At 40.8% G+C, this 11,871-nt stretch overlaps 1 protein-coding gene across 1 annotated transcript; it reads left to right on the plus strand.

Annotated features, from left to right (window-relative positions):
• The first annotated feature begins 793 nt into the window (after positions 1-793).
• Positions 794-11,650, plus strand: LOC127518731 (tripartite motif-containing protein 16-like protein). Its single transcript, XM_051905757.1, has 4 exons — positions 794-4,214; positions 4,394-4,669; positions 5,660-5,695; positions 10,913-11,650. Exons 2-4 carry the CDS (start codon positions 4,414-4,416, stop codon positions 11,482-11,484), a joined length of 864 nt encoding a protein of 287 aa, XP_051761717.1. The 5' UTR covers positions 794-4,214; positions 4,394-4,413; the 3' UTR covers positions 11,485-11,650.
• Positions 11,651-11,871: the final 221 nt, after the last annotated feature.

Genomic DNA, 11,871 nt, shown 5'->3' on the forward strand with positions numbered 1-11,871 from the left:
AAGAGGGGACTGCCCCCAGAAGTCTGACACCAATGGCGTCAGGACTTCTTCGCCGAAGCCTTCTTCGAGATAATAACAGTCCTCAGATCCGATATGCTCGAACTGAAGTCGGCTTTGGCTGAGAGTGCCAACCCGTTCCCCAGTCTTTTTGAGGGGGAGCCCGGGTGGCGACACTGTTTTTATTGAACCCTGTGTGAGGAGCTGGCTGACGGCTTTTGCTGCTCCCGCCCAGCTGCCATAGACCGGCCGATGTTTTTTATTTCTTTTTTTTCTCTTTCTTTTTTTTTTTCCCTGAATGGAAGAAATCGCAGTGCGGGCTTCCAGATCCCGAGAAAAAGCACTGGGATCTAGTGGGTGAGGGCAGAGATAGGGCAAGACCCATCTCTAACCCCTCCACTAGATCCATTTGTGATCCCCACGATTGCAGCCGCTGCTGTGCCTCGGCAACAGCGGGACCACAACCGTGAGGAACGCTTACCAGGTCACTTCCCTCAAAAAGTGACCGACGGGAGAGGAGCGTTTTTAGGGAAAGGCTTTCACAATGCTCACAACCAGCCCCCCGCTTGAGCTTGCTCCGCTCCCAAAAAAACAACACATAAATTGTGTGTATCCCCACCCGGGATGTAATGCAGGGAGAAACACACAATTTAAATTGCTTGCTCGCCATGATATACATATATATATATATATATATATATATATATATATATATATATAGTGCTTCGCAATAATGCAGACAGACAACAATAACCAAGACTGACAGTCACACAGATCACTTGCTGAAGACACAGAAGCTAACACTGTTTGGTCTGGGTATGCTTTATAGTTTCCTGGTCAATGACGTCACCTGCCTGGTCAATGACGCCATTGGACTGATTTTAGTCGTGCTTCACGACGCAGTCACGCAGAGGCATTCCCACAGCATCAAAGACTCTGACGCAGTGCGAGTTCCCTTGAAAGGGAATCCTATTTTATACAGGCAACTTTTTTTACTTGGACAAGTGTATGGCCTATTTACCTGTCATATGAATGGCCTATTTACATGCACATGACAAGGCTTATTGTCGAACCCTGATATATATCATCAACAGTATAAAAGTGTGCAATGAGAGAAATAAACTGCAGATGCTGGACTTAACCGATCTCTAACTTCTTTAACTTAAGCAAACGCTGGTAATACACCTTTAGTTAACAAAACAAAATCATAAACATTTTAGTGCTATAAAGGTGAGCAAACTGAAAGTATAGGAAAGTATAGCAAGTAGTCTACGGCTAGTAATAAACACCACCTTAACATGATCACTAACTTAAGCAAACACTTTTAATACACATTTAGTTAACAAAATGAAACCATAAACATTTTAATGCTAGTAAAAGTGTGAGTACAAGGAAACGATCCACCCGCATGCCTCTCAGCAAAGGTGCCTGTCACGTCAAATGCAAACTTGAAATGGCCTGAAAACATGATGACTGTGGGGTTTTTAGTGAGCAATCAGCATGGTGAAACTAAAGGTAGGGGAGCGCGGGGCACAAACTAAACGCGGGGTTAGTTGTAACACACGTGGTTTAAATACTTCCACACACGCTAGCATGAAGAAACAGCGTATTTACTAGTTGCCATATCAAAAATATATAGAGAAAAAATTGCGCCAAAATTCAGAAATCTTTGGGAGATACCACTGAACATTTATTTAACAATAGCAAAAGTAAATTTATTACTTAAGCTAATTTTTCATCTATATTTTTTGTGTTTATTTAAAATTAGACAAATTTTATATTATTTTAATCTCCAATCTGTTGTTTAGCAGTTTGGGTAGTTCTTTAATGCTTCACTAACTATCAGAAGACGCTAACCAGGTTTAAAGTCCAGTTGCGCAGAGAGGGTTCGTTGTAACACTGCGTTACAATGTGCCCCGCTATTAGAACTGTGCTATTCTATACAGTTACGATACAACTGGAATAATTCACTTTTATGAATTTCTGTTGATAAACTGAGAAAAAAAAGGTGAATAAAGACTGAGAGTAAGAACCTGAACATCCAGAAAATATTATTTCAAGAAATGTTCAGCATTTGTACGGTCTTGTCTATTTTTCTCGTGTTCTGTGAGAGCTGTATGTGGAGGGAGGGGAGTGTTTTTGTTCAGCTCTGTGTTTTTCTGAATGTCTGAATATGTTTCTTCATCTGTTTGCCTGTATTGTTTTTACCAGTGCTGTATAGCTGTGTTTTACAGAGTGTTCAAATTACAAAATAATTTAAATTTGAATTTCTAAAAAAGTGCTATTATTTTATATGAAAAAAAAAAATATATATTGTCTTTTATTGACAAAATATTTTAGTTTTTAGTTTAAAATATTTTAATTCAATCACATAACATTTTTAGCTGTCAAATGGTCATGTTACAAAGTGCCACATCACATGTTACAATGTGCCCCACCTATGGGGCATGTTGTCACATTTCACTTCCCTACCTTTAGGGTAAATAAAAAATAAAGTATACACTGTATTAATGAAACAAAGCCACATATTTGTACCAGACGTGTGAAATTAATGTGGAACAAAATAAATTCTCTGAACCCTAAGTAGATTTACACAAACTGAGAAAGTCAAAAAGCATTAGGTTGTGCTCTGCGCTCCCCTACATCTTGTGTCTGTGACCAGTGTGTATAAGCTGAAAATAAGTTGACTATTAAAAAAAAAAAGTTGAACATTAGTTCACAAATAAATATATATTGTTTAAATTGTTACTGCTTTTAGTTATAAATTATTTGGAATAAATGTAAAAATACTTGATCAAATTTATACTTGGTTTTAATAAATAGAACATTACATAGGCCTAGTTATTGCAACAACAACAACAACAAAAATTTAATTGTATTTGGCCTCTCTTTTTTATGTAATGTTTATTTAACCAGGGAAATTAAGAATAAGACATAAATTTACATTTGATATACAGTATATAAAAAAATTTGAGGACTTTGCCGCCTCATTTTAAAACACCACCGCACACCACTGATTTAATTATATAAATAAAAATAAAAGAAATGCAAATAATTTTTCTTTCTTTTTTTTTTTTTTTTTGTACCAGGGATGTAAAGAATAAGGATGGCACTCTTAGTGTTTATTCATAGTTAATAATTTGTTTAAAAAAAGTGCATCATTGTGTCATGACTTTACTTGAGGGGGCACATCATAATTAACTCATTATTAACTAACCATACACTAACATCAACTAATGGCTTGTTAATGCATTATTTTTATTATGACTTCACTTGCGGGGGCACATCATAATTAATTCACTGTTAACTACTTAGCAAATTTAGCTCATAATTTATCATAAACTTACAACTAGTATTCAGCCCAGTTAAGTGATGTTGTGTGGCTTTTCAAGAAGTCAGAGAATGGAGGTACAGTATCATCACGGCCTGCGTCTGGATGGAGAGTGAACTGTTCTGATCCCAGCAAACGTTCCCAGACCTTACTGCATGTTTCCTGTTTGGTTATTTTTTTGGGAAACATTTCCTCAGGAACTGTCATAAGTCACAGCAGGTTTAGTTTGATGGGAAAGAATATCACAAAACGACCTTTTAAAATAAATTATTAGTGGATTTAGTATTTTATGTTTGATAAGGAGAATCAGTGAAAATAATGACAATCTAATCCTGTGCCTCTTAGTAATGTTTATAATGAAGCTGCTGATGTCAGTAGTTTAAATTATGACAATAATACATTGTTTCAATTTATTTCAAAGTCAGAATATTTCTTATTCCTTCTTATAGAGACTGTTTGATTTAGTTTACACCTAAATGTTAATTAATACATTAACTATCAAACATGCATTATTAGATAAGGCTGCTGTTATTCATGCATGAATCCTGGCGTTAAAGATCGCTCTTCATTGGTTCATGGTTAGTTCACATCTTCATTAATCATCAGTTCATGTTGAAGTAACTATTAAGTCAGGTATTAATACATGATTATTCATGTACTGTTATTGTAAAGTGTTACCCAGTTATTTCTTAATCACTCTACTGCATATGGTATAGATGTATATGTGTTCTGATGACAGACTGTGATTTTTTCCCTTTAGGCTTTCTCTCATGTCTCTTAAAAAACTGGTTTGCCCTGTTTTCCCAGAGACGAGTTTCAGAGCGTTTTCTTGGAGAAATCAGTTCAGAGGTAGAAAAAGAATCCTTCAAAGCCCTTATTGTTCATGGTAAGTTAGTAAATACTGCTTCATAAAATACTGAATACTGATTCCAGACCTTCAACATCAGACAATTTTGAGACATTGTGTAGTTTTTGTGGTCATTAAAGGCAATTACTTATCTTTTCAAAGTAATTCTAGCTGTTTAACACAAATCAGATGACTTTCTGTATCTTCTTGTCCTGCAGAAGTGAATCGGTGAAGGACGATGCCGTCTGTTTCAGAGCAGCTTCTGCATTCTTTGGATGATCTAGACGCAGAGGAACGGAAGAGGTTTAAATGGCACTTAAAGAATAACTACAATGTTCCCAGTTCTGCTCTGGAGAATGCAGATAGGTTAGACACAGTGGATCTGATGATGGCGCGTTTTGGACCAGACGAAGCTGTGAAGATCACGGTGGACATCCTGAAGAAGATGAACCTGAACCATAAGGCTGAAGAGTTAGAAAAGAAACACAAGGAAGGTAACAAGTTAAGGTTAAAGTGAAATTGTTAAATGTGAAACTAAAGAACTGATTTTTTTGTAACTATTTGAAATATGAAAAAGACCCAGTTGTACTATTTTTATATAATTGATGTTTCATTAAGTGAATGTGGTAACACTTTCTATGAAGACCATGCTTATAATGAATTATAGCCCCATTTATACTTATTTATAAGTAAGTGTTACTATTCTATAAATATATTTATAAAGACTCATTAAGACCTATACCGCATTATAAGAACAGTTATAGTTACATTTATATTATTTTCATAATTACTTATAAACCATGTATTTGCTTTTTCAGTGTGCATGTTCATAATCCATTATACACTGATTTATAAATCAAATATAAAACAGTTCCAGAGACACTTGTTTGCTGTACCAATTAATTATTAATAATTATGTCTTTAACAGCTAATGTTTGCATTAGAGGTCATGAATGGTAATTTTGATTTGTTAAAATCTATATCTCCTCAGCCATATGGTATTTATAACAGTTTGGAATTATACTTTTAAATATATATTATTGCTGTAGTGCTTTGCTAGTGTGTAACATTAAAAAAAATATATATATATATTTTCAGCTGATTGTATTGATTCCCTAAACTGATTCAGCTGAAGCGATATGATTACTTTCAATATGACTCAAATTTCACTCCGTTCATCATAAACTCTCAAATCAATCTTTGATCAGTTCATGTCAACAGAACCCAAAACAAATATTAATATCATTACTATCAATCCTCAGTAATTGTTGTGTCAGGATTTGGGCTCTGTAAACAGCAGAGACTTTTTTCAAAATATCTTCTTTTGTGTTGAAGGATTTCTACAAAGTGCTCAAAAAGATCTCTGAGATTTATCTGCTCTCAGAAATGATCCTCCATCATCTCATATCATGTAGAATATCATCATAGAAATCATCATCTCTTGTCACGTTAATCACACTCTTCATGTCTTTTGATTTCCACAGACATTGTTCCCAGGACCAGGAACGATTTCCTACAATGTAAGTCAATGAGAAAACAAGTAAAAAAAAAAAAAAAAACTCACTGTCAATGTTCTTCCTGTAGAAGATGAAAGAAAACAGGACAGAAGAGTTCCCTTTCAGTCTGTCACGTTCGACGTATGTCAGAACTGAACCGATGAATTGGGATATTGTATGAGAGCCCTATCACCTTAGATTGTCTTCAAAACGAGCCGATGGACAGGGCTTCCCTGCTGAGGCAATCTCCGTGGGCTCCTCACCCCTCTAACACATTGCAGCCTGTGGTGCTCCCTTAAGATCGTTTTGGTCCCTCTCATGAGTGACCAACCGTTTCTTTTGGGGCCCCCGCTAATGACCAGATGTCGATCACGACACCGGAAGGTGAACTGGAAATGAAGACTCTGCCTTCGTTGCCTCCTTCTGGGAGAATAATGTTGCTTTCCCGGACCGCCGAGAGGGTTGGGCTCATGTGGAACCGTGTCCCGAACCCTCAAGGCTGGATGATTGGTTTCTTGGGGCAGCCCGCCCCAGTACCATTCTTCCTGGAAGTGGATGAAGAGATGACCAGGTCGTGGATGACTCCTTTTTCTGCCAGAAACCGGTCTGGTCCCTCTTCCGCCTTCACCACCCTGAAGGGCGGAGCAGCCAAGGGGTACGCGGAGATCCCCCCATTCGAGCATGCCGTTGTGATGCAGCTGTGTCCAACAACCGCTTCCTGGAGGGGTAATCCGTGTCACCCATCCAAGGCCTGTCAGTTCTTGTCCTTTCTAGTGGACGAGGCTTACAGAGCCTGTGGACAGGCTGCTTCCACCCTGCATGCCATGGTGCTGTTATAAATCTACCAGGTTAAAGCGCTCATGAACATGCCCCAGGGTGGTCCTGACCAAGAGCTCTTAAATTAGCTGTGTGATGATCTTAAATGATCTCGCTCTCTGGGCGACTAAAGTGATAGTGCATTCCATTGGTCAGGCGATGGCCACTATCGTTGTCCAGGAACGCAACCTCTGGCTTAACCTGGCTGATATGCAGGAGACCAATAAATATCGGTTCCTGGATTGCCCTGTATCACAGGTTGGCCTATTTGGCGACGCAGTCGTGAGCATTGCCCAGCAGTTCTCAGCTGCACAGAAGCAGACGGAGGCTATCTGGCACATCCTGCCACGCCGGCCTGTGTGGCAAAATGTGTTTTGTAAGCGGCCCTGAGATGGGCGACCCAGAGGAAGGGGATCCTGCTCTTCGGGAGACGATGAAGGCATCGCTCCCTCCCCCCGGTGGAGGGCCTGTTGGTAAGCCTTTTATCCCGTTCTGTTTCGCCACTGTCTCCCCAGAGTTCAGCGGTACCCAAAGTTTCAAAAGAGCAGTTTCCTCAACTTCCAGGTCCTAAGAGGGTGCGTCTGGCGGTGTGCGTTGCTATGCCTTAAACACCCTCAGCCCCCTCTCATGTCACCATCGGTCATCATCGGCCCCACTGTGGAACCAAGTTTGTGTTGCCCCCAACACCCAGACCCCACTTTGGGGCGCGCTGCCATCCGAGTTGGGTCTATGTGCTCCACATCGCTGCCCCACCACGGGTATGTCTGTTGTGCCATTGGTCCCGCTTGCTCGGTGTCTGGGGGCCTGGCTAGTTTCAGGTCTGTGGACAGGGCCCCAACTGCATTGGATCATCAACTGCCTCGAGTTGTTAGCAGTATGTCTTGTGCTGGGCTGCTTCAAATTGTTGCTACTAGGCGTTTTGGTCTGTACGGACAGCACTGTGACCGCTGCATACATCAATCATCAAGGTGGTCTACGCTCCCGTCGCATGTCGCAACTCACTTGCCATCTTCTCCTATGGAGTCAGAAGCATCTGAGGTCACTTCGTGCCATTCACATCCTTCCGAGGCGTGCTCAACCATGCAGCCGACGAGCTCTCATGGCAGCCTCCGCTTCTGGGAGAATGGAGACTCCATCCCCAGGTGGTCCAGCTGATCTGGAGATGCTTCAGGACCATGCAGGTAGACCTGTTTGACCACCCAGACACGTCGCATTGCAAGTTGTTTAACTGCCTGAGTGAGGGGACTCTCGGCACGGACGCACTGGCACACAGCCTGCCCCAGGGCCTCCACAAGTATCTGTTTCCCCCAGTGAGCCTTCTTGCGCAGACTCTGTGCAAAGTCAGCGAGGATGAGGAGCAGGTCTTGCCAGTTGCGCCGTATTGGCCCAACTTGACATGCTTCCCGGAATTCATGCTCCTCGCGACAGCCCCTCCTTGGCCAATTCCTCTGAGGAAGGACCTGCTTTCTCAGAGATGTGGCACCCTCTGGCACCCGACCTGCAGGAGGTTCTAGGTGGCCTACCCCAGTCGGTGGTAGACACCATCACTTCGGCTAGAGCTCTCCTTCTAAGAGGCACCTCTACATGTTGAAGTGGACCCTGTTCGTTGAGTGGTGTTCTCCTCTCTTGCTCAATCAGGACCAATTCTCTCCTTCCTGCAGCATAGGTTGGAGCGAAGGCTGTCTCCCTCCACCCTCAAAGTGTATGTCACCGCTATTGCCGCGCATCACGATGCAGTTGATGGTAAGTTTTTGGGGAAGCACAACCTGATCATCAGGTTCCTGAGGGAGCCGAGGAGACTGAATCCTCCTCGCCCGCACTCTATACCCTCTTGGGATTTGTCCCTCGTGCTTACTGCACTATGGAGACCGCCATTTGAGCCTTTGCAATCAGCTGAGTTAAAAACTCTGTCCCTCATTTAGCAAATCAGCTCAAATGGGTAAAATATATGTACAATTAAATGGTAACACTTTCTATGAAGACCATGCTTATAATGATTTATAGGCCCATTTATACTTATTTATAAGTATTACTGTTCTATAAATATATTTATAAAGCATCATTACCTATACTGCATTATAAGAACAGTTATAGATACATTTATATTATTTTTATAATTACTTATAAGCCATGCATTTCCATGTGCATGCTCATAATCCATTATACACCAATTTATAAATGACCATATATAAAATAGTGCCAGAAACATTTGTTTGCTGTACCAATTAGTTATGTCTTTAATGGCTAATGTTTGCATTAGAGGTCATGAATTTTAATTATGATTTTTTAAAATCTATATCTCCTCAGCCATATGCATGGTATTGCTTATAGCTGTTTGGAATTATACTTTAAAAATATTGTTGCAGTGTTTTACAAGTATGTAACATTAAAAAAGATACATTTTTTCAACTGTTTGTAATGATTTATGTATTTTTATTATTGGAATTATTGTTCATTAGTTACATTTACAAGTAAACAACTTAAAATGTATAATGAGCACATCTTCATGTTTTCTTAACATTTGATTTAGGAAAATTGCATCCTATGTTTTCACTTTACTTAAAGCCATCAATGATGCATTTATAGAGATTAGTAACTATTAATACTCACAATAAGTATTTATAAGAACACAACACGGGTATTAATAACAATATATTCACTAATTTGACAGAAATAAATGTGAATAAAAAGTCATTGTAACTATATTATAATAACATTATAGCAATGCAGGTTGCATCTTTATAAATACATTCATGGAACCATACGACCGACTAATTCATACTTATAAATCAGTGTATAAGCAAATGCATGACTTATAATTAATTATATAAATAATATAAAATAACTATAACTGTTCTTATAATGCGGTATAGGTCTTAATAAGTCTTTATAAATATGTTTATAAAATAGTAATACTTGCTTATAAATAAGTATAAATGGAGCTATAATTCATTATAAGCATGGTCTTCATAGAAAGTGTTACCAATTAAATCATAACGCGTTATGATCAATTATAAATATAAAACAACCAAAAAGGGAATTATGTATATATGGATAATTAATTACAACAGATTATAATTAATTATGAATATATATGGTCTAAAATTGGTTCTATTTTTAAAATTTCCGCTCGGGTTGACAGCACACTCCACCCGGGGTGTCGCGCCTTCCTGGGCGCTGGTGCACGGTGCCTCGCTGACAGATATATGTAGAGCTGTGGGCTGGGCGACACCTAACACATTCGCTAGATTCTATAGCCTTTGCGTAGAACCGGTAGCCTCCCGCCTACTCGCCCACAGCTGCCAGTAAACGCCTGGAGCCCCCATTCTAGTGTTGGCTTGCTGCGCCTCTCCCCTCCCTTCGGAGAGGATCAGTGCGCTCATTGCTCCAGTCAGTTCCCCACCTGGCGAACCCTGTAGAGTTCCTCCATCACCCCCTGCGGCCTCAGAAATGGTGGAGTGTCTGACGCTAGGCCTACCACTCGTTGCATTGTGGAACCTGTGCTAGGCTGGGTGCTATATGCTGTGACCCCTGTGGCAATCCTATATGTGTATTTCCACGGTAAGTCTCCATGCGGTGAGCCCGTGTCTTTCCTCTGGCAGAGTCCGCTCTGCCGCCCCTGCCGGGTGCTGTCTTCCCCTGAACAGGCTGGAGCCTCCCCGGGGACATTCCATATGCTATACTGCCCTTAACTATACTCCACGTTACCTCCCTTCAGGCAGGATGTGGTCTCCGCAGTGTCCCTTCCCCTGGAAGGGCACACTTTCCCAGCTTTATCCAATGTCTCACTGGCGGGTCATGCGGAACAGCGGTGATAGTCTCTTGGTGCTGGAAGGGCCAGTACCCGTGGCATTTTATTAGGGATCCCAATTCGTCTGTTCAGTTCTGACATACGTCGAACGTGACCAAATGAAAGGGAACGTCTCAGTTTTACATATGTAACTCTCGTTACCTGAAGGAGGGAACGGAGATGTACGTCCCGTCGCCACATTTCCTGTGCTGCCCCTGAGAGCAGGCCTACGTGCTCGTCTCCTCAGCGAAAAACAGTGCAAGTGGCTTGCTTCTAAATTTATACCCGCACAGCAGGGCGGAGCGCGTTTTGCAGAGCTCACATGCCAATGTTGCCAATGTTTCCAATGTTATGCCTCATTTAATAGACACTCGAAGGTGATAGGGCTCTCATGCGATATCCCAATTCGTCGGTTCAGTTCTGACGTACGTCTCCATTCCCTCCTTCAGGAAATGAGGGTTACATACGTAACCCAGACGTTTTATAGTTTATCATGTATCAAATTATGATTTTCACAGGATATCTGGTAAACTGTACTGAGACACTGCTGATATATTGAACATGAAGAGTTCAGCTACATTAAAAGATCAGACAGATTGATAATTCCTGATTGTGATGTGTTTTATCTCCATCAGATTCCCATCAGTTCACTCTGGATCCGAACACAGTGAATGAACGCCTCCGTCTGTCTGAGAGCAACAGAGTGATTACTTACATTGACACAGTCCAGCCGTATCCTGATCATCCAGACAGATTTGATGTGTGCCAGGTGTTGTGTAGAGAGAGTGTGTGTGGACGCTGTTACTGCGAGATTGAGTGGATTGGGACTGTATATATATCAGTGTCATATAAGAGCATCAGCAGGAAGGGAGGGAGTATTGAGTCTGTCTTTGGAAATAATGATCAGTCCTGGAGTTTGATCTGCTCTTCCTCCAGATACTCATTCATACACAATAACATTCAGACTGATCTCCCCGTAAAGCCCATCAGCAGTAGAAAAGGACTGTATGTGGATCACTATAGAATAGGAGTGTATGTGGATCACAGTGCAGGAACTCTGTCCTTCTACAGCATCTCTGACACAATGAGCCTCATCCACACCGTCCGGACCACATTCACTCAACCACTCTATCCTGGGTTTGGGGTTTATTGTGAATTGACTGGTGTTAGAAACGTTAAATATGAAGCATCAGTGAAACTGTGTTGATGAATCAGAACAGACTGATTCTACCCATAATGCTTTGAGGTGCATGATACATCAGTGACAGTGAGATGTTATAGCCTCTTCATTACATTAATACTGCAGCTGAACTTATGTCACTGAAATAACGTCAGAATAAATGTGTGTAATAAATCCTCATAGACAGTAAGAACAGTGTGAGTGATGACGTGTCTCTGTGCTTTTCTCAACCTCTGTTTGTGTTGATGGAGATCACCCTGATTTAGGTTTATTGCAGTGTCACATCAATTATTTATAAATTATGTCTGTAGAATTGAAATTTGTTAAACATATTTGAATCCAAGTGTATTTTAGGGGTTCACGCACTGAAGATCCTGTGGAGTACAAGTCTATAGAAACTGTCTGGGTGCTGTC

This window comes from Ctenopharyngodon idella, chromosome 9, assembly GCF_019924925.1.
Source record: "Ctenopharyngodon idella isolate HZGC_01 chromosome 9, HZGC01, whole genome shotgun sequence".
Classification (NCBI taxonomy): domain Eukaryota; kingdom Metazoa; phylum Chordata; class Actinopteri; order Cypriniformes; family Xenocyprididae; genus Ctenopharyngodon; species Ctenopharyngodon idella.

What these genes read in the sequence shown, in the direction of transcription:
- LOC127518731 (XM_051905757.1), top strand. Translation starts at nt 4,414, where the DNA reads ATGCCGTCTGTTTCAGAGCAGCTTCTGCATTCTTTGGATGATCTAGAC. An exon ending in AGAAAAGAAACACAAGGAAG is followed by an intron (nt 4,670 to 5,659) that starts GTAACAAGTTAA and finishes TGATTTCCACAG; the next exon opens with ACATTGTTCCCAGGACCAGG. An exon ending in CAGGAACGATTTCCTACAAT is followed by an intron (nt 5,696 to 10,912) that starts GTAAGTCAATGA and finishes TATCTCCATCAG; the next exon opens with ATTCCCATCAGTTCACTCTG.